General features: G+C 39.3%; 2 protein-coding genes across 2 annotated transcripts in view; one reads left to right on the top strand and one right to left on the bottom strand.

Moving 5' to 3' along the window:
• Positions 1–20,403, bottom strand: part of PLS1 (plastin 1) — a 41,271-nt gene extending 20,868 nt beyond the window's left edge. Inside the window, exons 1-2 of the mRNA XM_066326352.1 lie at positions 20,345–20,403; positions 1,100–1,207 (exon numbers count right to left, since the gene is read on the bottom strand). Of these exons, the coding sequence (XP_066182449.1) occupies positions 1,100–1,172 (73 nt within the window). The 5' untranslated portion in view covers positions 1,173–1,207; positions 20,345–20,403. The remainder of the gene's footprint in view (positions 1–1,099; positions 1,208–20,344) is intronic.
• Positions 20,404–21,038: 635 nt separating this feature from the next.
• The window catches only part of ATR (ATR serine/threonine kinase), a 39,579-nt gene continuing 33,213 nt past the window's right edge, over positions 21,039–27,404 (top strand). The window contains exons 1-7 of the mRNA XM_066326350.1: positions 21,039–21,097; positions 21,742–21,833; positions 22,729–22,872; positions 23,439–24,328; positions 25,319–25,506; positions 26,748–26,942; positions 27,139–27,368. Coding sequence (XP_066182447.1) covers positions 21,039–21,097; positions 21,742–21,833; positions 22,729–22,872; positions 23,439–24,328; positions 25,319–25,506; positions 26,748–26,942; positions 27,139–27,368 — 1,798 coding nt within the window. The remainder of the gene's footprint in view (positions 21,098–21,741; positions 21,834–22,728; positions 22,873–23,438; positions 24,329–25,318; positions 25,507–26,747; positions 26,943–27,138; positions 27,369–27,404) is intronic.

Genomic DNA, 27,404 nt, shown 5'->3' with positions numbered 1-27,404 from the left:
TGCTCTCCTTGGTCTGTCATTCCAGCACCTGCAGGATATAAACTACTTGAACTATAGATGTCCTGATGATTGTTTAACAGCAGCTCTTGAATTATCTTCCATGGATGTATCTTACTCCCTTTAGAATTCCTACTCTTTGTTTGGTCTCAACAACATCCTGAGTCAATGGGTTCATTGTTCAGTTATTGATCATGAAGTTAGTTCTTTTTATTTTAATCTTCCTGACCCTCTACTGGGTATCATGTGACACCCGTATTGGCAGAACCCAAATAATTCCCTCTTCACTTCTCCACACTACTCATGGTCCTCCAAATCTCTAATATAGTTTCCCAATAGTTTCTTTACCAACTAAAGACTCCTAATATTTAAAATTTCTTGCCTAAAATGACCCTGTTCTCCCCATCATGCCTTATTACAAACATGGTTGTTTGATTTCCTGAGCTGCACAGTGACACATCACCCCTCAGAACTGCAGTAAGTAAGAAATAAAGCAGGTAGGAACATTTACAACAGCAGTGCAATCTGGAAAAAAGGGTTAGTTATTATATAATTTCTTACACTTTCTGTGTGCTCTGATTAATCTGTAAACATCCTGTCAAGCATACAAAATTGTGCAATTATTTATTAACACTGGCTAGCTACAAAAGTTTAAAAAGTCCCCAAGTTTTCTTAAAAGATAAAATCTGATTGAATAAATGAAATTATTAGTTCACAAAAGCATGTAAGTAAAGTAAGAACCAAGTGTCAGTGATATAACATGAAAATATATAACACCTGAAGCTTAATCAAACGTTTTTTAGAAGTACAGAGTTCAAAAAAACTGAATTTTGAGACCCATTATGTAGCATATATAGTAACACAAAAATGCTACCACCCTGCAAGAAAATGTTTCAGGTTTTAGTGCTGAAGTTGAAAGAAATTAACACACGTAGTTCCAGTGAAATTAAGGGGCTCTATGCAAACATTCTTTCTACATTTTTTTAGATATTACTGGCAATACAAAGGGAAAACACAGCCCTATCAAAACCAAGTGAACCATAAAGATTTCTTCTTTTGCAGTGTTCATGGCATCCTTATGATTCCCTTATTTAAAACATACCTATTTTTTCAAATGCTTCTCGTAGCTCTTCAAGCTCTTCACGAGATATAGTAGTTATGTTGTTCTCCATCATCAGACAGCAGAAGTGTTGTCCTCAATTGCTAATAACTAAAATTAATAATAAAAGGTAAGATAAAGACAGGCTGTAGTTCTATATACATATAAGTTACTGACCTATTCAACACGAAGTACCAGACCTGAACGACGTGTTCAGGACTGGCACACTTAAAACCTTATAAACAACACTTTAAAATACCTCAAATACCTAGCCATTCTTTGCACTGTAATAGTGAGTGAAAATTCACAATAACAGCATCTGCTTGCATACATTTAATATTTTCATTTGCGTAGAATAAGCACTGCCTAACAACCTACCTCCATTGCTCCAGTGGTCTTCCAGCATTAAAACCTCTTCACACTTCAACAAACATTTTTTGGAAACATTAATTTCTAAGAGAGATGCAGTATCATTGCCAAGCAGCTGCCAGTGCTGGGATCTAGCAGTGCAAAGCACTGAGCATTCCAACATTTACACAACATAAACCTCAGTGGGACACTTCCAAGTACCTGCCTGCAATCAGTGAACACTGGGGAGCCTTTCCACAACTGCTCCAGGAGGTGCCACCTCCTGAACTCTACCACTCTTCTGACACCCTGACACTGTCCAAGAGCTGAAGGAAGGCCTTTACTGAGCAAAACTGCAGTTTCAGTGTGAATCTTTCTCTGCTGACCTCTTTAGAAAAGTAGAACAAAACTCAAAGTACCTTCACAAGGGTTGATAAACTCCTATGAAAGATTTTGCCTCTTATCAAAGCTTTACTACAACAGGATGATTCGGATTTATTGGTAGGAAGTGCAGCTTTGTAAAGAAGTCACACAGTTGTCTCAACACACAAGTTTAAATTTGCATTTGCCATCTTCCCCTGCGCTGTGCCACTGGCACACACAAGGCAAGGCCAGGGCAGCACAGCCCTGAGCAGCACCTGGCTGGAGAAAGAGAGAGCACAGGATGTTACAGGAGGGGTTGTGCCTGCCCTAAACATCCAAGTTTCATCTTTGCTTCACTTTATAAGCCAAAAGTGGCAAAAATCCGCCTCACATAAATATTTTCATCAAAGTTGTTCTAAACTTGCCTAAGTTTTCCTTCTGGTTTAATGCTTTCGCTTTAGAGCAAGAAAAAAAAATATTCCTGGAATGACCAAGCTCACAATAAATATATTTGGATCTGCTATACACAGCTGCTTCTTTCCCAAAAATCACACATACCAACAGAACAGGACTGTTACCCACTGGACAAGACTCAAGAAGAAGAAACCCGGCTTCAACAATTGATTTAACCATGAACTATGCTGGCTGCCTTTAGGAAATACTGCACCTTTGTTTCCCACCTTTGTGGAATTTTTTTTCTTCCACTGTGCTATATAAGCAGAGTTCTTAAACAACAGTGGGTTGTTTTAAATAGATCTTGCCTACTTTACTTGGGTTAGTATTTTCTGTGTCTTCACTGGGACTGCTCCTGCAGGTCACACAGGAGGAGGATCTGGCCCCGAGTGTGGGTGGCAAGTTAAGTCTTTTTCCTTCATGTCACTAGGTTTTATTTAAGTACTAAAATCCCTCTTACCCATTTTGCTAAGCTTACTAACAGCATGTACCAGTCTCTAGATTGAAAAGAAAAAACCCTTAAAAAATAAATTCAGAAAAAAAATAACCCTTCACACAGATGTTTCTGGAGTGCATGTACCTTCACTGGGAACCTGATGTGGCAATTAAAGAAATAGAGAACTGTGGAAAATTAGTGAAAAAATAAAACATTTAAATGCAAATTACTAAGGAAATTTAAAAGGATCCAAATCTAAAAACCCTCCAAAACCCAAACAGATGACACTCCTCTGAAATACAGAAATGGCATGACAAAGCATAAGTGAAATATTTAGCTATGCAAGTATCAAAGACAACAGCATTTTTCCTGGCACCATTAATGTTTTTTAACTATTTACTATTATCATGACTCAGATCTTATAAATTTCTGCAAAGTTGCATGCAATTAGTTTCTCTCATGCCCTTTTATGATAAATAATTCAGATTTTCCATCACATTCACATTTCATAAAGTAGCAATCTTTGATTTCCAAAGACGTTGATTATTTCAGTTACACAGTAGAAACATCTGTTCTTGAATGAAGCAGAAAAATAAAGCTAATAACTGCTCTAAAGAGACAGCCTTAAATAGCCTATGATATCTTTACAGGGTAAATTATCTGGTCAATTAAATGGCAGAAATGCTGCAATTATGGTTTGGGCATTCAGGAAAGACAGAGTTTGAACATTCAGAGACAACACCTGAACTAGTCAGACATTTCAGACAATTCCAGTCCACAAACAGGGACCTTCTAGCTAAGCTAATAAATACCTTGCACGCCCAGGCTCATCACCACCCAAGATGACTCAGGACACAAGCAATTCTGACAAGATTTAGCCTCCAGAGGTACCTGTGTCTTGCCACTATGACTACCTGCTGAAAAGCATATTCATTTTCAGAGAACATTTCTCTGTACTCCGAGGCCGTTCACATGACACTTGGATTTTCTGTAGTCTGCCTACATTAAACCATTTCCTGCTGCTCCAGGACAAGGTAGGTACAAACACTGTTTTAATGGTGATGAAGCACCCTTGATCCTCTTTTTAGTCTTTGAAAATATGCTTAATGTGAACTGACAATATTTACGTAATCCTAGCCTGCTTTCTATGCCTGGAAGGCTTTTTCAATTTAAAGACAATTCACTGGACTCTGCTGGAAATCATCCACATCCAACTAAGATACAGATTACTGTTGGTACCATCGTGGTATTTCTTTGTGTGTAGAGGAGTTACTGTGACTAAGAAACCACAAAAGATGAAGTGAGTAGGTCCAAGAGCAGCTCCTGCCACATTTTTGACCTGTTATCAAAGCTGTCAGAAAAAACAGACCAGTTAATTGGCAATCAGGACCAATAGTTGTCTCTATCCATGCAGGCAAGTGGCAATTTCTTTTCCAGTTCTTCATTTCAAATTCTATTTGCCTCATTTCCACACGCAGCTGCTACTGCACTGACAATGGAGTTTAGAATGCTGACTTGAGAGCTTATTTTCTTTTGTCACTGTTCTTTTTGTCTGCATCAGGGACACACCTCCTCCATCCCTGCTGCAAATACTGCCTATTGCTGCATCATTTTTAATGCTGTTGTCTCTAATGACAGGCAAGAGAGCATCATTTGCATATACAGGTTGTGCTTTTATGTCAACAACCAGCTGGTTATTACTGTGTACTATCTGTAATTACAAAGCATGAAAATTCTCTTTCTCTTATTTGGCTTTGAATCTGCTGTAGACTTTAATGGACAAAAAAATTCCCCCCAAAGTACAGTTTAACCTGGAGTATTCCTGTGTTAGTTATCCAGGGCTCTAAGTCGATGTGATGAGAACAGAGTAGCTTTCAAGCACTATTAGCGTCTTTTAATCTCTCGCCAGAATAAACTGGGAGTTCTATCCAGTGTCAGTGAGAAAATAATGCATTATAAGGTATAAGACACACAAAAGAAACTTTAAAACAAGAATATGCATCACATATTCCCCTTAGACAGTAAGGAAAGAAGAGATGCTGAATAAAAATTACTGGAAATGTTTGCATATAATAAAGATCTGCGCAATGGAACAAACATACAGAATGTTAGCTTGATATGAACACACACATAGAGGTTTCTGATGTTTTTCAAGAAAATAAAACTACCCAGGTTTGTTTGTTCTGTGGGGTTTTTTTGGTTTTGTTTTTTTGGTGTTGTGTTTCTTTTGGTTTTTTTTGTTTTTTTTTTGTGGGGGTTTTTTGGTGTGTTTTGCTTGTTTGTTTTTTTGTTGTTTTTTTTTTTTTTGTTTCCCCTCCCTAACTCATCTTAGACTGAAAGAACTTTTTACTTATGCCAAGATTATTCTTGGCATATTCTTGGCACTGGTGGTCTGTAATACAACAGCAGTGGAGATTACTTTAAGTTAATACAGATTAAGTTTTTATCTTATTGTGATATATCTCAAACTTTATGACGAAATGAATAATCACTAGAGTTCAGTGACTTTATAATTTTATTATTGTTGCTGTTTGCCCTGCCATAGGACACAAAAAGATAGCTTATCTTTCCCATATCACTGGTAATGCTGCGGGAGACATCATTAGGAAAGAAATGCACTGTATGGCGTCCAAAGTGAAAGAAGCCTTGATTGTGGAACACAGTCACCGAATCACAGAATGCCAGGCTGGGAGGCACCACGAGAATCAGCCAGCCCAACCTTCTTGGCAAAAGCACTGTCTAGACAAGATGGTCCAGCAGCCTGCCCAGCCAGATCTTAGAAGTGTCCAATGTTGGGGAATGCACCACTGCCCTGGGGAGGTTATTCCAATGGCTGCCTGTTCCTCTTTGCGAAAAATTGTCTTGTGACCAATTAGAATGTCCCCAGGAGCAACCTGTAGCTATTACCCCTCCTCCATGTGACCTCTTTTACAAGGAAATAATCACCCTTTAAATACTGGAACATGGTAATAAAGGTCTCCTCTAAACCTTTCCTCAAAGAATCTTTTTCCTCAAGGCTGAACAGACCCAGTTCTCTCAGTCTTTCCTCCTATGGCACCTTCCAGTCCTCTGATCACCTTTGTGGCCCTTCTCTGCACCCCTCCAGCCTGTCTGCATCTTTCTTTGTGGCAGGAATCAAAACTGGACACAGCATCTCAGGTGTGGCCACCTCTCTATTTAGCTCAGAAAGAACTAATCTAACACACTTGTAGACCGACAAGCACTGGGCTTTATAAAGAAAAAGATAAAAAAAACCAGAAACACTCCAAATGCAAGAGGATGCTTATCAATCTTAAAAAACAGGTGAGCACCAAAAGGTCAAAGTAATTAGTTACATACATACGTATAGGTAATGCAAGCACATGGCTAATTTTTGAAAGAAGAGATGGGGTATAATTATGATATCGATTACAATTATTGGCAGAAGAGTATGAAGAACAAAGTTCTTCCAATATGATACAGTCAGTCTGAGGCTTCACAACCTGGAACACACAGAGATGATGTTTCTCAGCCTGGGCTTATAAACATGACTCGATATATTTATGATGCTCAAAAGTATTTAATTACTAGAAGTTGGAGGAGAACGATGAAGAAATATATTAACCAACATTCAACATATAAACCAATAATCCATGGAATTTTTCTCAGTCTTTTATGAACGGCATTACATAGTGAACAAGGTATAATTTAAGAGGGAAAAATAGTATTTTTAACTTTGCCCAAAACCGTATGCACTGACCTTTGCTAAAGGAAGGCTATCAAACCAGCCACAGTGATAAATTTTGTGTCTCTGAAATATGTATCTCATGAAAGAGCATAAGATGTACACTGAAATTAATTACTCACTCCGTAGGAATTTATTCAACATAATACAGTAACTCTGGTCAGTAACAGAAACAACATTTCCTCTATGCCTTTAAGATAAACCTGGATGACTCATAAACAAGCAATAAAACAAGCTGAGATATCTAATTATTAGATTGGTCATGGGCCTGCTCTGAGTTCACTTACTATGCTGTAAGTACAGAAGAATTCCATGAGGCTCAGGTCACGATTAAGAGCAACTCTAATAAGGCAGGTAAAAGCTTATTTTGGAAAGATACCTTTTCATCCAAACAAATTGCCTCCAGCTTCCTTTGCCTGCTGAGTGTACTGAAGAGCCATGCAAATTTATCAACAGTATCAGTTTCATGCAGTTTCCTTTACATGCATCATTCAAGAGGATCTCAACCTGCCTGTGCTTTGTGTTGTTGCATTCAGCACTAAAATAAAATGTATCAACAGAAACCTCACCTATGCCTATATCACTTGTAGACAAGAATTCTGATAAAGGACTGTTGCACGCTGAGTTCATGGAAGAACCTTGCATGAAACATTCTGCAAACTTAAGCTCTTTACAGTCTAGTTACACCAACGTTTTGGGCTGAATTTGCCCAAACTGATTATCTCAGACCACAGGTGACCCATTCTGCTCTGGTTAATTAGTTATTTCTTTAAAGATTTCTACAAGCTTCATCTGCTTCCAGCACAGAGCTCTGAGTGTTGTCATCAAGAGCAAATCTGAAATAGTGACATTCTGTGTGAAACTGGGACATTGAGGTGACAAAAGTCAATACCACCAGCCCTGCAGAGCAGTGGACACAAGTTACTACATTCTAATTTTAATCTCTGGTGTTTATGAATACTGTAATCCTTAACACTAGTTATGGTTAGATCACTTCTGCAAGTAACAGAACAGCAGAGGAGTTAAATTTAGTTCTGTAATACACTGTGTCCAGGGATCCCTACCTGACAGCAAACCATTTCCAGGCAAATACACAAACAAAGCTGCTTCCATGCAACAAGGAGCTTTACTTTAGGACTTGAAAACACCAGACAAATCAGTATTAGAAAAATAGAAACAAGATTTTTCTTAAAGATCTCTTGATAAGATACACCTCTGTTTTTCAGAACACAAGAGCAGATTGTTTATGTAGACAATGTACCCCTTAATCTGAAGCAAAATCATTCTACTTTTGAGATTTATGTTTTCCATGATGAAAATGTCAAGATTTAGTATCTTAACAATCTTCATATTTTATATAATTTAAATATATTACCTTTCCAATAAATTACGGAGTACAGAATCAAAGTATACAAGACAAAATAATAAATGTGTGCCAAAAGACAGTAGCAAATTAAGGCACACGAAAATAAAGTTTCCCTACAGAATTTTTAATATGCTTAGATTAAAAAAACTCTGACCCAAAGTAAAAGTTGGATACAGTGATTCTGCTAAAGTAGCACTTGCACTCACTTTTATTATGAACAGCCTTTAGCTTGGTGAAAGTTCAATAACAGCACGTAGAAGTATCCAAATCATGTCAGGAAAGTACTGACATGAGGAAAGTGGAAGCGTAGGAGGAACCTGAATACACTCTGGCCATAAATCTTAATTACCTTTTATGCTATCCCAACCTCTTTCATGGTTTTCATTCCTCAACAACACAAATATTTAATCAAGAAAAAGAATACAAAAAGCATAAGGGCTTAATTTTTAACAAAAACATACCAACTATCCATTAATAAGACTGTCTCCTCTAGAAAGTGTTTTCAGAATTCCTGTCAATAAAAGCAGGTTATGAAATAGCATAAACAAAAATAGAGTTACTGCATTCTACAGTAGAAAAGGATGGTCCTCTTAGGTCTTTTCAAAGACGTTTGAGCCTGTGACTTGGTAGGCAAACAGCTTGGAAACACAAGTTTAAATGCCTGGATGACATCAGAAGCTCAGGTGTGCTGCCAATCTAAAGCAGTTCAGCTCTGGAACATCCTATCAAGCCTTACAGCTGGCCTAAAGGAGATTAGTTACTCTGGCATTCAGGTACAGGACATTCTCCTTATTACCACAGCAAAGGTACCATGGTTATTAAGAACATGTTTTTCAATTGTATCCCAACAGCTTCAACTGGAGCTGCACTTGTGGATTTTCAAAATCTCTAAAAATCATGCAACAAATAAAGTAATGAAAAACTTGGGAAACAAGTAAGTGTAATGCAATTGCAATCTCCTTTCAAGGGAGACAGAAGTAGCTCTTGCTTGGTGCTGCCACAGAAACACAAGTGTCAGTGTAATCAAAGTCTCAATTCCATAGTTCATTACACAGAATGTCATAGACATACTTCTTACTGGAAAATTAAAATATTAGTATTGCATCCAGCAATAAAATCTACATGCTGCTAATGACACACAATTGCAACACAAAGACAGGAAACAATGGGCAAAAACAGTGTCCGAAGTAGGATTAGGGAATTCCCCTGGGAGACATGGGATCACACAGAGGACCTTCCATTTGTTGAGCAAATCCTGTAACAAGTGTCTCCTCAAACCTACTGGAAAATGTACATTTGTAGAAACCACAAGAATTGTAATACATGTGACCTTTGTGGGCGTGGTTCTAATCTTCCCAATGTGAATCATTTTAGAGTTGCTTTGCTTCCACCTTATTTTCCAGAGTTTAGAATATTTTTTACCTTTTACTGACTCAGTTAAAACTAGTGCTTATAAAGGAAATTAACAAATCCTGGTATAAAACTTGCTGCTGTGTAGCTTACACCTGAGAGATTCACTTTCACCTCTATGTTTCTGATATTTAATTACTATTGGGTCCTCTTTTATTTGGCATTAAAGTCACATGTATTTCCAATGAAAAACTTCATTCCTGTTAGTCACGAACATGTTTTTTCTTAGACATCTCAAAAACACTAAAACTGTTCCCTATAATCCACATAAATAATCCTAACAGAAGTGAAGCAACCCCACCACCTCATCTTTTTATCCAAGAATCCGAAGCTGGGGTTTTGAACATAAATTAAACATTTAAAGGCACTGTTCTGAAAGCAAAACTCCTGCTTTTCCGTTTCACACACAACAATGTATTTAAGCAATCCGTGACTGCAGAACTACACTCAAATTAATTAGCAAGGAAGTAACAGTTAGAATTAAGGTGAATTGGTAGAAGAAACCTCTTTACATGTGTAAACATCAAAATATTTACACTGGTCCAGGAAGCATATGATTGAGCCTTGAATAGAAGAAGTTCAATCAATATAATGTATTCTTTCATTTATGTGACATATTCTTACCTCTTCTCACCATCAATATCATTTGCCTTCTGGATGGGTCATTTCATACTCTCCAAAAATCAGTTTACTTACTGAAACCTGTGTCCCATGCTGATTTCCCTGCACACAAATGGGCTAGACCCTTCTTCCTGGACAACTTGTTCAAGCACCTTTCCTGCTCTTCTGTTCCAAAGGCTTCCCTTGCCTCGCTGACCTCGTCTCCACGTGAGTATCTTTGCTTTGTGCATCATTTCTGAATGTGTCCACACAGTGACCAGGAAAATGCCCTGTCTCTGGAGGGCCACAGCCGGCAAGGATCATGCTGCCCAATTAACACTGCAAGCTGCTACCCCAGATGCTGAGACCAAAAGCATGGAAAAAAATACAGACTGAACCAAAACTACAGCAGCCAAAGACAGGAACTGTGGCAAAATTAATTCCTACAAAGGTCAAAGCATCATAGTAGTTTTAGCATGGAAATACGTGTTAGAAGGAAAGAGTACCAATAACAGAGAGAAAATCTGATGAGAAAGTAGGAAACAGTTTACTCATAAAACCCTTTGATTACCAGTAACTGCTCTGAAGAACAGAATTATTTTCAAAAGTCCAAACTTGGTGTCTCTGTGACACTTCATTAGAGCAAACTACACTAAAATATAAATGGAAAGGCTACACTACTAAAAGCAAGTTCATTCAGGAACTCCATCCTCAAGTCACTCTTTTGTGCCTAGGCTGACATTACATATCAAGTTTACAACAGCAAAAGAGAGTTAAAAGACACACCAGCAAATGATACTTAATCTTCCTTTCTCTGTCTAGGTTTAGGAACATGCAGCTTCTGTTAGCATGCAACTACAGTAAGAAATATAAGTTGCATTATTTTTAAAGGAAATTTCAGTTGGAAAACATCCTGCAATACTTCTTGGAATATCAACAAAAACTCAGAGCTCATGATGTGTTGACAGAACCCTCATTTGACAGTAGGACTTTTTGGGTATCCCAGTAATCTCAAATAAGAGTCATATGTCAGAGTTTGTGTTTTAGTTATTCTTTTAACTCCTAAATAAACCATAGCACTGCTAATTAATCACTAAACAAAGAAAGCTAATGAGAAGCAATAGTCTGGATTACAAAAATAACATTTCCAAAAAACCCACAAATCAGACCGTAAGCAACTAAAAACCTCATGAAATATGGAATAACACCTGTCTTCTGTTTTCAATTACTTCCTATTATTATCAGATTAACTTTTTAAGCCCTGCTTTCCAGTCACCGAAAGACTTGAAGTTTGTTTTAGAATTAAACAGATCCTTGTGTATTTTCTCAACCCCACAAACTGTGCCAAATTACAACTTCACAATTTACGAGCTTCACAGTTTTTGAGACTGCCGGATTTTGCATTTTGTCTACTCCAATCAAAGCGTACTCACCTTGGACTGTTTAATCTGTTACAATGTCACTGATCTTTTGCAATGTTGTCAGTATTTGTCCCAAACCTCTGCTTCTTCCAGGTTGGGTGCCACTCGAGAGGCAGGACATACTGTACTACTCCCTATTCATTGCTGAGGAATAGGCTTCAGCCTTCTATGGCATTCATAACTTCAGAACAGGACCTTTTTCTTAAGCCAACTAGAATATTACGAACCATTTTTCTCTTCTCTGAGCATGAAGATAACATTTAGTTACCACGGAACTGAAAGAGCAGAACTAGGAACAAAGCTCTGGGTGAACAAACAGTCTAAGAGGCAGAACAGGAGGGAGGTGTTAAAACACCACAACAGCAACACTCCACAAAACTGCCTTTTTCCTGCCCTGTGCCTGTTCTTTGGTAGCTGAAGTAGGAAACCTCAGCTTGCTACAAATAGTAAAACTCCAGCAGAGAGACACAGGCTAACTCTTACTAATGAACTTAGCTTTAAGGTCACCCCAGACATTAGTCACGTGAATATCATTAAGAGCAACAATAGAAATGCATTCATTCTGCCCTCAGCAGTTCAATTTACAGCCACATATTCTCCATACCCTAGCTAAGGGCAGTTATAAAATAGTACTGAATAGATGCATGGTGCCAGAACATTTCCAGTTTTCATTAATTATCAGATGGCAGTAAGGCCTTCCGACACCCACTAATGCCCCCTTCAGCTCCACACGGTTCAAAAGATTATTAGATTAGACTGATCAGCTACTATACTGCAAGCAAGCCAGGATTTTCTGTCATGGAAAATTCATAGGTTATTTTTGGGTTTCTTTTTCCATTGGTCCAGCTAGAGGGAAAAGGAGGGTCCTCCACAATACGTGGCCAAAGCGACTGGCAGCATTTCAAAGCCAGTTTCTGCAGAGCCCACAGATGCCCAAGGAGTACCTGGCTGCCAGCTCAGAGCTTTAAGGAGCTATGTTTGTCCAAGGGCTGAGGATAAAAGGAGCACATTAGTAAATCTGAGTAACTAAAGCTAAATAGAGTATTGTTTGTACCTTCTAAACTAGAAGACAATCTGGGGCACACAGGAAGCTCATTTGCTGGTGCTGTAGTTCTTAATAATTAGGCCAGAATAAAACATCTACAGTTGTTGTTGCCAACTGTCATTTTTAATCATATTTTGTAAATGAAAAAGAACAAAATTCCTGAGCAAATTTTTTTATGACTAAATTATTCAAAATCTTGGCTTTTGCATACCTGTGATTAGCAGATAACTTGATATTCTTTAATGAAAACTATTTCTAATACTTCGGTGAAAACTTTGCCATCTTTTTTGCAAACAACAGAAAACAAAATTAAAAAAATAAACCCATCAAAATCTTGGGTTTAAACAATTTATCTTTTTTGATAGTTTGAGCTCACGACATGAACAGACATCCCTAAGCATTTGAACCACACATTGCAATTATGCAACAAAGTCACGATTTAAAAAAAATCTAAACAAAAGATATATTCAGGTTTTTCTACTAAAACAATGAAAATCTAACATTTTATTAATCCGCTGGAAAACATTGCATAAATTGTTCATGATTTTTGTTAATTAGAATTTTTGTTTTTAAGAATTTTTGTTTACTTTTATAAGTATCATAAAAAATCATCTTACAAAATAATGTTAGGCTAATAAAAACCCTCACAAAACAAAAAAAATGATAGTTTAAAAATTTATTTGTTGCTTTAAAATTAATTACCTAAAGTCCCGTAGAATGAGAAAGAGACAATCATACAGTTATCTAGCATGTACTAACAGTAAGGTACAATACTTACAACACAAAAAATACTGTACGCTGGATCACCTTTGTAATGAGCCTCTTTGCTGAAACACTGAGTATTCTTAAATATAATGTATTTACATCTCTTTTGAGTTAGCCATTTTAAGATGTCCCAGGATAAAGTGACAATTGCTCTCACACACTGCAGTACGTGCTACAGCATTCCAAAGCTCCCAGATTACAGCCCAAAGCCTTTCCAAATTGTGACACTTTCAAAGGAAAATGTTAATAATATTTCTTACACCACTCCTAAGCCATAACACTTGTTCAGACTTTGAGAGCAGATTTTCATATATTTGGCAAATGAGATACATAGCCAAAAAGGGACTCTGTGATGATAAAATGATCAACTATGATCAACAGACAAAGCAGTTAGTTGGTAAATCAGCTCTTTCACAAGGACAAAAGGTCTTTGGAGGAGATCGTATAAAATAAGCAATTTCACATAATATTTTGATTGATATGGTTTGGATTTTAAGTTAGCTACAAGTCTGCCCCAAAGGGATCATCCTACTCCTACTGACCTTCACAAAAACTCAGGAACTCTGTCACATTGTTTACTGTCCCTTCACATGGTGACAATGAAAAATAACTCATATTTCTAAGCCTCCAAAATTAATGCTCTTGAGCATTAAACAATACCCTATTATTTAAATCCCTGTTTTTAAGTTTCTAAACATGACACAGAAGTATGTATTGTGCTGTTACTGTCACTCAGCAAGTCAGTACCACGCTTACCTTTCCAAGCTTTCCCACTGTTGCTGGTCTGTCTCCTGCTGGGTGAGGAGTCCAGTGGGAAGCAGCACAACTGAAGTGACATCTTAATGAAGCACTTCTTAGGCAGCACACAGACTTGAGTTAGTCACCAACATATGCTTATTTCATTGGGGAGGGCTGATATGCATTAATCCTATTGAGTTTAAATGCCTAGATCTTAATTTACTTAGTAAAACGCAGAATGGCAGCTTAAAGAATAAACTCTATGGTAGAAGAGTCGGCTCCATAGATTTATCACACCAAAAAAAAAATTTCCCTCCTGAAAGGAGGGAAAGCATGAAGAAATTTTGGAATGCAATCAAAACATGTGCTTCTATTAATTATTATTATTAATAATAGTTAATTTCATAATTTCTACTTTCCCTAAGGCAGGCAGTCTATCAGACAGAAGTTCATTAAAAAGCCCAGTAGGCTGTCTTTCACACAGCACAAGGGCTGCCATTTCAGGCTGCAAGCCACCTTACGAAAACAAACACAACAGCAGTGCCAGAAGAAGGGATTTGCTCTGGCATGACAAAAACCAAGTCTTGTGTTGCTGCCAAGCTTCTCTTGGGAGCAGCTTTGGTAGGAGGTGACCAAACCACCTTGCCCATGGTGAAGAGGCCATTCGAGAGGTTTGAGTTTCAAGCAAAATGGTCAAAGATTCTGGAAATTTTAAGGAGTGCACACACTAGTTTTAATTATTTTTTTTAATCTCTGGTAATACCAGAATAATGAAATCCCTTTTGAGAGATCAAAGCTATATAAATGTCAATAATTAAGATTAACAAGATAATAGATTTTAGAAGAATTTGTCCAATAGGTCTTGCACTAGTGAAGTAGTTACCTCTATATGCAACTCTAAGCAAGTGACAACTATTTTTAAAAAGAGAGAATTATTAATATGATTTAAATTATAACTAATTCTCTTTTTTTAAAAAAAAAAGAAATTCTTGATAAAATCTAAATTTATGTGCGCTAACATTTTGTCATCTGGGATGTGAAAAATATTCTGCCCCATACAATTAAATACTCAGCCACGATTAAGTGGCTGATAAGGGTGAGGATAAGTAAAATGAAATATATCTTTATATTCAGTTATTGCACATTTAACACATTATATTACCTGGAAAGGGAGGAGGAAATCCCCACTAGCTTCAATTAAATACATCTTGATTCTATAAATCAAGCTTGGAAGGACTAGAAAGACTGCAGAAGTAAAATAATCAGCTCAAAGGAAAATTATAACTTCATACTACTTTACACTGCCTTACCTTTAGGATATGAAAGAAAGAATTTCACTTCCCTTTGCCATAAGATGATAAATTAGTGCAAAGAGTAGCAGCAGGATATGTGCAAACAAAATGGGAGAAGGGGAGATATGGAGTTAAAAGAAGAGCTTGACAAATCTTGCTTTATCTTGCTTGATAAAGCAAGACAAACAAATTCCAAACTATAAAAATTCTGGAAAAGCAAATCTATTAGAGAACAGCTGGTGTGAAAGAAACAGCTAAGTCCTGAACCTTCAACAGAAACAAACTCTTGAAATCACATTCAAATAAATATAATCTTGCTGATAACATATGACTTAATATTTCAGCTTTTCTACATGTCAGTGTTTTTCACCAGTCTAGTCTAGTACTGATTATTAATGAGATGAAAGGATGAATACACTAATTGAATGAAAGTGGGAAATACTGGATCCAGCTTGCTTTTTTTTTTTTTTTTTTTTCCTAGTGACTATTATTATTAAGGAAACATCTGCCAGGAGAGCCCTGAAAGTGGGTTGATAATCCTTTCCCACCAAAAGCATACATGGCGAAGCACACATTCTGCTTTATGCATAATTTATTTCTGAGGCTTAGCAATACCAGTCTCGGTGATGAGCTATTGTGATGCAGTACCTTTATTCTCCTTGGACACCTGTAGGTAATAGCAGTAACCAGTACACACCTCCCCATAAAAACCCAGGAGTTCATCAAGTTACATTTAGAAGTAGCAAAACAGATAATTATGTAAATAATAAGGCCATGGCTAACACTTAGCATTCCCTGCATGAGACTAGATGAATCAAAGCTGAAATAATGTAATCGGTAATTTTATCACAAATATAATACAGCAAAGAATAGAGAAATCATCCTTACTGTTTCATTTTCAAACCCTTTTTGAAAGATTTAGCAACAGCAATGATTAAAAACTGTAATAAAGAAACCAGTAATGCAGAAGGGGTTCTGTCAGTAACCTGGCATTCCTGATTCATATTGATCTGACCACTGTCAGTTGTTATATTCATTGTTAATATTGCTTTACAAATCACACCACCATCACCAGTTGACTGTTTGCTCCTTGAACGTCAGGCTGAAAATGAGCTAATAAGCCAACACCTTCCACAGAAGATTTTCAGACCTAGGTTGTGGGTTGAAGAGCAATTGCAGTTGCTCAGCTGAGTATCTTTTGCCAGAACTACATTTACAATTTATTGCTTCTTCATTCCCAGTCACAGTACAGTGGAGCCTTTCCCAGGGACAGTTGTTTGTTGGGATCACATTCTGCTATTTGCTGGGAGTCTATCCTACATTTATTTAATCTGTTTATGTAGACATGGTGATTTTTGGAGCTTTTATGGAAACAGCATGGATGTGAAGTATTTCAGCCATCATGGTGAATGCTATGAAAGTATTTTAGTTAATTACTGCAATAAGAAGGGTGGAACTAAACATTACACTGAGACTTTACATCAAGTCTTACATGTACGAGTATCCCTAAACTTTTCAGTTTAGGTATTTCCATACAGCAGGCTGTTAAGATGATGTCTATTCTACTGACAAAATCCTCACAGAGTACTGGAAGCTCTAAGTACTGGGAAAATACTCACCAAGGAACAAAGAAGTAACAGATAATGCTTCACTGCATATAGATTTAATTTATTTGCTTTCCAAGAAAAGATGGAAAAAGGACAAAGAACATGAATCCCCCTTCTTCCTCCTCCACTGCACTGATTTCTATAGTAAGCAATACAATGGGGAAAGTGAACATTTAGCAGAACTTTTATCAATATTCCTGTACATTAACTCTATTCCAGTTTTTGTCCATACAGAACACAGAATCAGATGGAAAATCAGAGCTCCAAATATGTCTCTCAGCAAACAACAACTTCCCACTATGAAAACTGGAGCAATGGTAGCTAATACCATTTTTCAGATTTTCATTGAAGAAATATTTGAATAAAAGAATATTTGAATAAAATAATTTCAACAGTTAGAATTCTCAAATGTACTTCAAATGACATTTTAAATGCACACTGCACAATCTTCTCCTAGCACGGCTAGGACAGAGCTTTACACTTCACTAAGGATGTTTAAGCATCACCATGGCTACAAGTTTTTTTTAAAAGGGTAAACTCCAGATTCTGTATTTTTTTTCTTTAGGAAACTAGACTCCAGGAATTTTATCTCTCATTCAAAATCTATCGACTCAAGAAGTCTTGATGATACACACTGATACTGGTATTAGTACATTTCTGTGAGTTTCCTCCACAGCTACTAGCCTCAAGAATAACACTTTTCTAGAAACACTGGGAATAAAGAAACAAGTAGGGAAAAAAAACACCATAGGCAACTATTTTTAAAAGTAGCAGTTGCAGATAAACAAAAAAAAAAGTAATTACTGCTACGCAAATAATAAAAGCAGGTTCCAAAAGAATGTATAATCTAATATATCATTCCTCCAAATTACTAAATACTGTATTTTACATTATCAGTAGCGTATTAATAGTTTTGTTCATAGAAAAAAATGTGAATAAATGCTTGTAGGACTAGGACCTGCCAAGATTATATTTTGAAGTCAAATAGATTTTAGTGTTATATGTTTTCTTTTCCCACTTTTTTCCTCTCTTGTACCTGTTAGTTTTTGCTTAGCTGGATGTACACAACCTGCTTTTAGGTTTCTGGCTTGTCTGTTGCCCTTACCACCATTTACTATTCCCTTTTTTTTTTTTACTGTTTAGTTTAATCATCAGACCAATACTCAGGGTGACACACAATTTTAATCTGTGCCACTTCATTCCAGTTGACTAAGCAACAGAGGCCGAGATAAACGCCACAAGTGCTGAAATCCACATTCTTACAGTGCACAGGGGCAGTGCCCTGTGTCCAAAGGTCAGGCACCTGCATCACTGCACAGGAAAATGGCACTTGGAGCACTCCCAGCCCCGTGGGTGTTACTGCAGCAGCCCTGCAGATGAGGAGCCCTAAGCACCCCTGATGCTGGGTGTTTTCACACGTGCACTTACATGGACTCCTTTTGTGTGTCTGCAGGACAGCTGAGACTGAGCTGCAGTCATGCCAGCCTCCTGGGGGGACAGCTCACAGGCATCCACAGAGTGCATGAGCCCCGAGAACAGTAATTATGCCTCAGAATAAAAGCACAACTAACGTGCTCTTGTGCTCTCAGACCTGCTGGCCCAACGCAAAGTCACTCAGTGGCTTAAAATAACACAATGACCTGCAGATGCACGTGGTAAAAAAAATAATGAAAGCCAAGAAAGAGAGAGGCCTGAGTGTGGAAGAATACGTGCAATGAGAGGACTGCTCAAGTAGGGAAGAGAGCAGGTTAAAAAAATGAAAGAATTTTTAAAAAAGTATAGCAGCTTTGGCAGAAATCTTGGTAGCGCTGCATACACTGCATTTGACACTTAGTTGTACCTATCTGCATTAATTCTTTTTCCTGACTTGAGTTCTGCAAGCTGGGCCCTGCACATCTAAGATTCCTTTCACCAATATGAAATAGTTGCATTGGAGTAGAAAACAGAGAAAGGTCTCCAGGTACATCATCTTCATTAGCAATTAGTCACTCTTCAAATGCATGAGAGCATGCCTGCTTCTCCTCCTGGGTGCCAAGAGACAGAAATGTGCAGCATAATGAGATGAGAAAGAAACAAGAAGCTTATTCTGTGCTTAAGAAAAGCAAGACATGAAACCAGGTCTTTCAGAGGCTGTTTCCCTGGAGGGTCTATAAAACACTAGGCTGTGTTGAGTGAGACTACTTATATCCATACCCTCACAGTCCAATTAAGTTGTTATGGGCACTCTCATATGGAGCCCTCTAACACCACGGTAGCTGGGGAAATTCAGTGGTATGGTTAGAAGTCAGTAGATGGGGCTTTGCAACTGGGAAGCAAAATTCTCAGTGAAGAATGTGGAGCAGGAGATCTCTCTACTGAATTGTTAGAAGTATTTACTGCAAAAAAAGAAAAAAGCCTGAATTACATGCTCAGTAAATGCTCACAGCAGCTGCAGCACAAACTTATGTAGGATTCTACCTGTGATAAATGAAAGCATTTCTACAATACCTATATTAATACGATCTCATTGTTGACTCCAGAGACTTCATGCAAAAGCACATTTTTTTATTAAGCACTTCATATGACACACCTGTGCTTTAGCAGCAAAAACAACCACCCTAAGATTTAGTAAATTTAGCTTATTTCTTAGTATAACAGAATCTTCTTGAACTTCCTAATATACCAACAGCATCCTGCTCTCTCTTACGTTCATCAGGGATAACACGGGAGTTTTAACTCTACATCAAATTGGCAAGCAGTACACTTTACACCTTCCTTAGTGTGATCGGCACTTCAGTCTTGGAAATTCATATTCAGAATATTATTTCCACAATAATAGATACTTTAAATTGAAATGGTCTAGAAAACTTTGTGTTCAAAGTAACTAATAACAAAATCCAGACGTACTTGGTCTTCCTGAATCTTTGAAGTTCTGCTTAACAAACCATACACGGTTCCTCTTTGTCTCTAGGAATGACTCTAGAAAGACTAACATTTTATGAAGTCAGCTGGTAGAAAAAATTGCAATATATGCAGGAAAACAAACCAGCTATATTTTGTAAAGTTTCTAGAAGTATTTTAGGTCCTTGCCAAGTTGCCAGCCTTTAAAAGGCCAGCAGAATTTTATTGAAATGACCAACATGTATTTTGCTGGACAAAAACAACCATCTCTGAATGAAATATTAGCAATAGGTTCCCGAAAGCATTGATCTGAAATGGTTCAAGTAATTGAAGTTATTTCACATGCAAGCGACAGCCCTAGCACAGTGGAAACAGGCAACAGAATTATCCTCCGAGAGGATTTTATTTCAACCCAGAAACAACGCTAAGCGAAGCTCACACACAACCGCAGAAAGAGCCTAATGACAAAAACAAAGCTCAGAGCTGAGTGTCCCCTCCGGTACTGTCCGTGTGGTTCACACCTGCCCATAACCACTTGTTTTATCCTTTTTTCTCCCCAGCGCTCGGGACTCGCTGCCCAGGCGGGGCCACACGCTCCCGCTCAGCGCCGGCACCGCCTCGCGTCCCTGCGGGGCTCTCATCGACACCTCCGCTGCTTCACACGTGTAAACGTCTCACAAAAGAAACAAAACGCAAAGCAACGTACGCTCAGAAAGCAATAACAATAACAAAAAAGCAGAACTGTATCGTACACACGCCGCTCATCGCTACCTGTGCGGAGGAGCGCCGAGCCCGCTCACCTGCCGAAGGCGCCCTCCCGCCGGCTCCGCCCGCCGCTGGCCCCGGGCCGCTCCCGCCGCACACGGAGCACGGCGGACACGGAGCACGGCGGACACGGAGAGGCGGCCCGCCCTGCCCTCCTGCCCCGCCGCCACCTGCTGCCGCGGGCGGCCCGGGCGGGCGGGGCATGGCGGGGGCGGGCCGGGGGCGCTCGGGGCCGCCCCACACCTGACACCCAGGTGCGTCCCGCCTGCCCGGAGAGGGAGCTGCACCGAGCGCTCCTCTGGCACCGAAGTTTCCTCCTTGCTGCCCCTCGCAGCTCGGGCGTTCCCCTCCTCGCTTAAGCCTTAACTCTCAACACTGTGTCGCTTCCTTTCTCCCATCCCCTGGAGTGCCCGCCCGTACTCCGCCAGCCGCCCGCCGGGGCCGGGCGGTCCCTCAGCGCTGCCGCCGGACCGGCCGAGGCTCGGCGGGGTGCGCTCGCCCCCGCAGGGCGTTACCTGTCCGTGCAGCGCTCCGCGCAGCAGGGCCTCACTGAGGCGGCGAGGGGCCCGCGGGAGCCATCACGGACCGAGCCGGAGCCGCCGCGGCCGCTCCGTGCGCGGAGACGAAGCGGTTAAAGCCCAGCGGCGCCGGCGGAGGAGGTTTGGGCCCTGCCGGCCGCCGTCCCGCCGTGCCCGCCCTGCGCCGCGCCGCCCGATTCAAAGTGGAAGCATGGCGGAGCAGGGCCTGGGCATGGCCTCCATGATCCCCGCGCTGCGGGAGCTCGCCGGGTAGGACGGGCCCGGCGGCCGCCGTGCAGCGCGTGTGTGTGCGGGGGCCGCGCTGCGCTGGGGGAGGCTGGCCCGGCGTGTTTGGCGGGCAAGGGGAGAAGGAGGTGTGCGAGGTGTCCCGCGGCCGGGCCCGCGCCTTCACCTCAGCTGGTCCCTTCTCCCGCCAGCTGCCAGGGTCTGCCCCAGCCGCCCGGGCTGTCCCTCTCTCCCCCCGGGTGGGGCTGGCAGAGGCTGACAGCGGCGGCCTGGCGGTGTCCGAGCCCCCGGGGCCGCCGCTGTGTGTGTGCTCCGAGCGCTCGCTGAGGGCCGCATGAAGCGATACACGCCGGCCTCTTCACGGCAGCGCCAGCACTGCAGCTTTGCTGTGCAGGCGGCAGCGAGTTGATGTGGAGGAACAATTGTATACTGAAGGTGTGACTCTACAAGTCCTGTGTGCCGAGGGACAGGCCAGTCACTAAAACAAACAAACAGCGCCCGCCCCCAAACCTCTACGCAACATCAAGAAATCAATTTATATTTATTTTTTTAAGACTTCTAGAAGAAAAGAAAATCAGTCTTTAACATTAAGTTGTTGCGATAGATTTAAAATAATTATTTTGTAATTTAAGATTGGTAACATCAAAATATCATTCTTTTAATTTTAGGGCTAGTCCAGAGGAATACAACACAGTTGTGCAGAAACCACGACAAATACTCTGCCAGTTCATTGACAGAATTCTTACAGATGTAGATGTTGGTAAGCATTACATTCCTATCATCTAAAATTGTCTGCTTTATACTTAAAGTAATTCCTGCCAAAAATAGAAGTTAAAGCTCTCGTTTTAAGAAAGTTTTAGTTGAATACAATACCACTTATGACTTATTTTTTCATAAAGTCTGTGGTGAAGTATTGTCTGTTAGGACGTGCAGTTCCCTGTGTATGTAAACCATACATACACACCCCCAAAGGAGGGGGTGAATGCACTGCAGGGTTATATGAATAGAAATGCCCACAACATTGAAAAGCAGGAGTGTCAAGTAATGTCACTGTTCATGAGTAACATAGCTTCCAATTCTTAATATTCACATGTCTTTCAGAATTGAAATATTGTCTGAATCTCAGATAGTTTCCTTCTTGCACTAATTAACACTGGATAGGATCCCTGGGGGATCTGGATAAATCTGATATGATTGAGATACCTGAGGATGGTAGGTGGAGCAGCATTAGATACCTTCAGTGTTTTGTTACAAAACTTCCTCCTTCAGTAAGCTGAATTTACCATTTAAAACCTTTTATATTCTAGAAGTTTCTCCAGCAAGATTGTAAACCTAGGGAAATGCTGAGTATTTGCTATTCTTCACCCAGCATAGAGTTGGATAGAATTTTAACTGAATGTTAATGCATTTGGGGTTAATAATATTTAATGACTATAGTTTTCTTCATACAGTTTGGAGTCACGTAGAGGGTGACAATATGCATGAAATTATTTTCATGGATTAAAAAAATATACTCCCAATAAATAATATGGAAGGTTTAATGCTGTATCATAGTATTTTATGTATATTTTAAAAATATTTCTCATAAGGTGTGAACAAAATCTGGGAAGTGGTTTATTGCAATGCTGATTTAAATATTGTCTTCTTTTTTGAAGTTGCCTTGGAACTGATTAAGAAATCAGATTCACAACCAAGTTCTGTGATGTTGCTTGATTTTATTCAACATATCATGAAATCTTCCCCACTTATGTTTGTAAATGTGGATGGAAATCAGGAGGAAACTGAATGCAGTTGCATTGGTGAGTTCATTGAAAATGTTTATGTTAAAGCTTGGTATTTTCAGGATTTAAATTTGCAGACAGTGGGATCACCCAAAACAACAGAAAAGGGAGAAAGTCAGAAGTGTAAGTTCATCATTATAAATTTATAAATGAATATGATGATAGACGTTGAATAATGTGAATGGATTAGCACTTGTGGTAATGGAAATTTCTCAGGACGGATTTTGGCATTATTCATTATCACTACGTAGATATATTATTGTATAGTGTTGATGAGATGCTGTGCTTGTACTCATTGCCTGAAGGTGGGGTTTTTTTGACAGAGGAAAATGTCTGGTATTATCAGTGTCCAATGTGTGTCTTCCATTCCCAACCCTCATGTTCTGCCCCTTCTTTTCCACTTTTTCAATGGGATCTGCTGGATAAATGTCCCAGTGAAGACTCTGTTTACTGAGCCTTCATTTATGCATGCATTTATCTCAAGGGGTTTAGTTTTAGTGATAAACAATCCGCTCTTATAGAGGTGCTCTATTGGAGATTTTAGTTTTTATCTTAATAATAAAGATTCTCTTTTATTGTCCTAGAATTTAGTAACTGGATCATAACGAGACTTCTTCGTATTGCTGCAGCTCCAAACTGCAACACATTGCACAAGAACATTTGTGATGTCATCTGCTCTTTACTTTTTCTCTTTAAAATGAAGAGTTGCTCCATTTTTGAAGCACTAACTAAAGACTTGCTACAGCTTTTTCAAGACTTAATCATCTTGCATGAAAGAGATGTACAGAGGAATATTTGGGGAGATGGACTGGTCTGGCCAGTGACTGTAAAGAGATTTTCCAGCAATATAAGTGACAAAGTGGGATATTTAAGATTGGCACCATTACAGCTGATGGGCATGCCAAATATAGAATATTTGGAAGTTGTATTAATGTCTATTCTGACAAATATTGTTGCAGATATGTTTTTTGTAAGACAAGATATTATTCTCTGGGGGATAGGCTGCTCTCTGTTACAGTATGGCAGTCCAAAAGTTAAAACCTTGGCAATGAAGTTTGTGGTGAAGTTAATTCATTTAGGAGGACCTCCAGAACAGCTGGCCAGTATTTTCTTTACAGTCTTTTTTGAAATTCTGCAATCAGCCCTTGAAATGGATACTGAGGAACCAGAACTCTTTGGAGAACCACTCTTACTGTTGGTGAGGACATTGTTGCCTTTTGAAGCAGATTCTTACAAAAATATTGAACCTGTCTACTTGAATATGCTGCTAGAGAAACTATGCTCTTTGTTTGAAGGGGATGTGTTTAAGTGTCTTCAGTCTGAAAAGCTGAAAACTGCTTTTTGCCATATACTGCAGTATTTTCTGGAGTTTGTTCCAGCTGGTTATGAATCTGCCTTACAAATAAGAAAAGCTCGTATCGGAACCATATGTAGAATTTTTGTGAATGTGCTTGGAACTCAGGAAGAGCAAAAGGTAGGTTTATTTTAAAAACTTAATTTATTGTGTGAATAGACCATATACAAAAACTTATACCTATACAAAGAAGAAAATCTAGGAAATGCTGGTTTTAGTTGTGTGTTTAGGTCGATACTTCTTTTTTCTCATCTGTTTCACATATTTCTACAGGTCAGGGTTCTTAAATCTGGACTGTTGGATGTAGCTGGACTCCTGTGTTTTTCAGATGTATTAAACTGTCCATAAGCTATGCAGGCACAACTGTCTGTCCACAATCATAATACAAGATGAGAGCAAGGCCCAGAGTGGACTCACATGAGGGCAGCTTTGCAAGTAGTGTGCAGTAGTTTGAGATGATCATACTTTCCAACCATATGATTTTAGTCATGTTTGTTAAGGACAGGTGGACAGAAAAGTGTAAATTAAAATAGAGTCAATTGTTTAGGTTGGCAGAGACCTTCAAAGGCCGTCTTGTCCAACTCCCTGCCATGAGCAGGGACAGCTTCAACTAGATCAGGGTTCAGAGCCTCATGTAACTTGACCTTGAGTGTTTCCAGGGATGGGGCATCCACTATCTCTCTGGGCAACACGTGCCAATGTGTAACCACCTTCCTAATAAAAAAATTTCTTCCTGATACTCAACCTAAATAAACTCTGTATTAGTTAAAAACCGTAACTAGATAGATATGCTGAGTGTCTCTATTCCACACATTCATCTGTGTATCCTACCTGTTCGTGTGTCTGTTTGATGGCTTTGGTGGCAAGGTATTATGGCAGGAACTGGGTAACAGCTGAACAAGCTGCATCCTCTTTGGTAGCAGCACAAGAAACTTTGTTGTTCATAAGAGCTTTCATCTTGTAATTAAGATTTTTTGAACAGAAAGGTTTTTATGAACTTTTTTACCATGATATTTTGCAATTTAATACTTTAAGTCGGAAGTGATAATACCACATCTTTAAGTAAGGCAGAGCATACATCATGGTACCTCTGTTCTTTGTCCATCCCAGTATCTGGTGAGTCCACTTTATACAGCTTTAAAAACGCAGACAGAAGAAATCTTGGAGGAGCTTCAGCAGAACCAGCTGGAGAGCTCAGATACTGATGGCTGGAGCAGCAGCAGCGATGAAGTTCCAGAGAAAAGACTACGACTGAGCCTACCCACAAAACATCCAAAGAAATCACCTGCACCTTTAATGTATGGCACTTACTAACTACTTTTATAGTAGTTTGGCTGTTGAATAATAAGTGACAACTTCTTGAGTTAAAAGACAACTTCTTGATTAAAAGAGCTTTGCAGATTAAAAGAGCTTTTGGGGAACAAATCTAAGTTATATTTTGAGGGATCTAAATCTACTGGTTAAAATTAAGCCAAACTTTATCAAAGAGACTGTTTTGAATGTGTTCAATGAAAATTATTTTCAGGTTTTGAGACTGAGAACAAACCTGAGAGCATCCCTAGTGTGACAGAATTGTATGTGGCTGTGCTGTTACACTGAATGTACTTAAGCAGGTCAAATTGTGCTCAGATGAGCAAAACTAGTTCTCTCAACCTCTGCTTGTGCTGTGCTCCCTGATTATCTTGGACTTGTGCCAGCAGTTGATCTCTTTTTTGTCTTTGGGCTCTCAAAATTGGCTGGGGCATGCTGCACTCCAGGTGTGGGCTTGTGATCAGCCTTCACTCTTTGAGTACAGCCCAGGCTGTAGTTGATTTCTTTGAAACAAGGTCACACTGCTCTAATGTTCCACTTTTCCAGAAGCCTGCCAGGTCATTTCTCTAAAGCTGCTCATTAATTAGTCAGCTGTTAGTTTGTTCTATTGCGTCAGGGGTTTTTTTGCCGGTTGCAGGACTTGTCATACAGACGTTAATGAAGTTCTTGTCAGCCTAATTTTGTAGGCAGTTGCAGTGTTGTGAAAAAGCAGCCCACTTTTCTCCACTGAGCTGCCTGTCTCATTGTAGAAAGGAATCAAGTGCATGATTTGCCTGTCATAAATACATGCTGACTGTTTCCAGTCACCTTCTTGTCCCTCATGCAGATAGAAATGAGTTCAAGGAAGACTTTTTCCATAATCTTAGGGATTGACATGATTTCCATGATCTTAGAGAATGAGATTAGGGTGACAGGCCTATAGTTCCTTGGATTTTCTTTTTTTGCCTTTCTCAAAGATATGTATAATATTTGCCTTTCTATGGTTACCAAGACCTTCCAAGGACTGTAGAGTTATGCATTTGTAGCCTTTCAAATAAATCTGATATAAGTCATACTAAAATTCGGAGTTAGGCTCCTTTCAATCCAAACAACATATTTAAGCTAAAGCTTCATTTGTTGTTTTCCTAATCCTATATCAAATGTAGATTAACTCTGGTTTTGCTATGGTTATTTATCTTTTCTGAAATAAAGTGTGTGTTGTGAAATAATTATTATGGTCAAATTACAGACTTAGCCCTGTAAACATGAAACTGAAGAGTGCTCTGTGGAATGCCATCACTAAGAAAGCTGCATCCTTGCTCTCTCTCCTTGAGGAAGAAATGCTGCCAGGGGATGTTGTTCAGGTTGTGGAAGGGATGGCTGTAATTCTGCGGGTGGCTGCTCTGTGCATAGTTCATTGCTGTTCCCCAACAGATTCCACCAGGTAAAGGTGCCCAGGGGAGACTGTGGGACCCAGAGTTTCTTGTAACTCTCATTACAATCTGTGTAATTACTTTGATGCTTGTCTGTGTGTCAGGATCAATATTGGATGGGTCCAGTACATTTTCATAGTAACTTGGCTTACAAGTAGTTAATATTAAATGTTGTTTGCTGCACTGATGTGTTTTCTGTTTTAACAGTAAAGAGCATGGAGGGTCTCATCCGTGTAACTCTGATTCGTGTAAGAATACTCCTCCAAACTCCTCAGATTCAACGGTGAATATACAGTTCAAGTGGATTTCTTCTGATTTTACCACAAGAGTAGTGAAAGTCTGCAGAAAGCTTTTAGAGGCTGCTACACAGATTGTTAATCTAGAACAAGTGATTGACAGAATAGTAAAAATCCTTGATGCTTTGCTATATGCACAAGGTAAGAAACGCTTTAAGATGTCTTGTATTTTGTGAA

The sequence above is a fragment of the Sylvia atricapilla genome, chromosome 10 (assembly GCF_009819655.1).
Source record: "Sylvia atricapilla isolate bSylAtr1 chromosome 10, bSylAtr1.pri, whole genome shotgun sequence".
In the NCBI taxonomy this organism is placed as follows: domain Eukaryota; kingdom Metazoa; phylum Chordata; class Aves; order Passeriformes; family Sylviidae; genus Sylvia; species Sylvia atricapilla.
The sequence above is the reverse complement of the archived record's forward strand: the minus strand, read 5'-3'. Positions and strand labels throughout refer to the sequence as shown.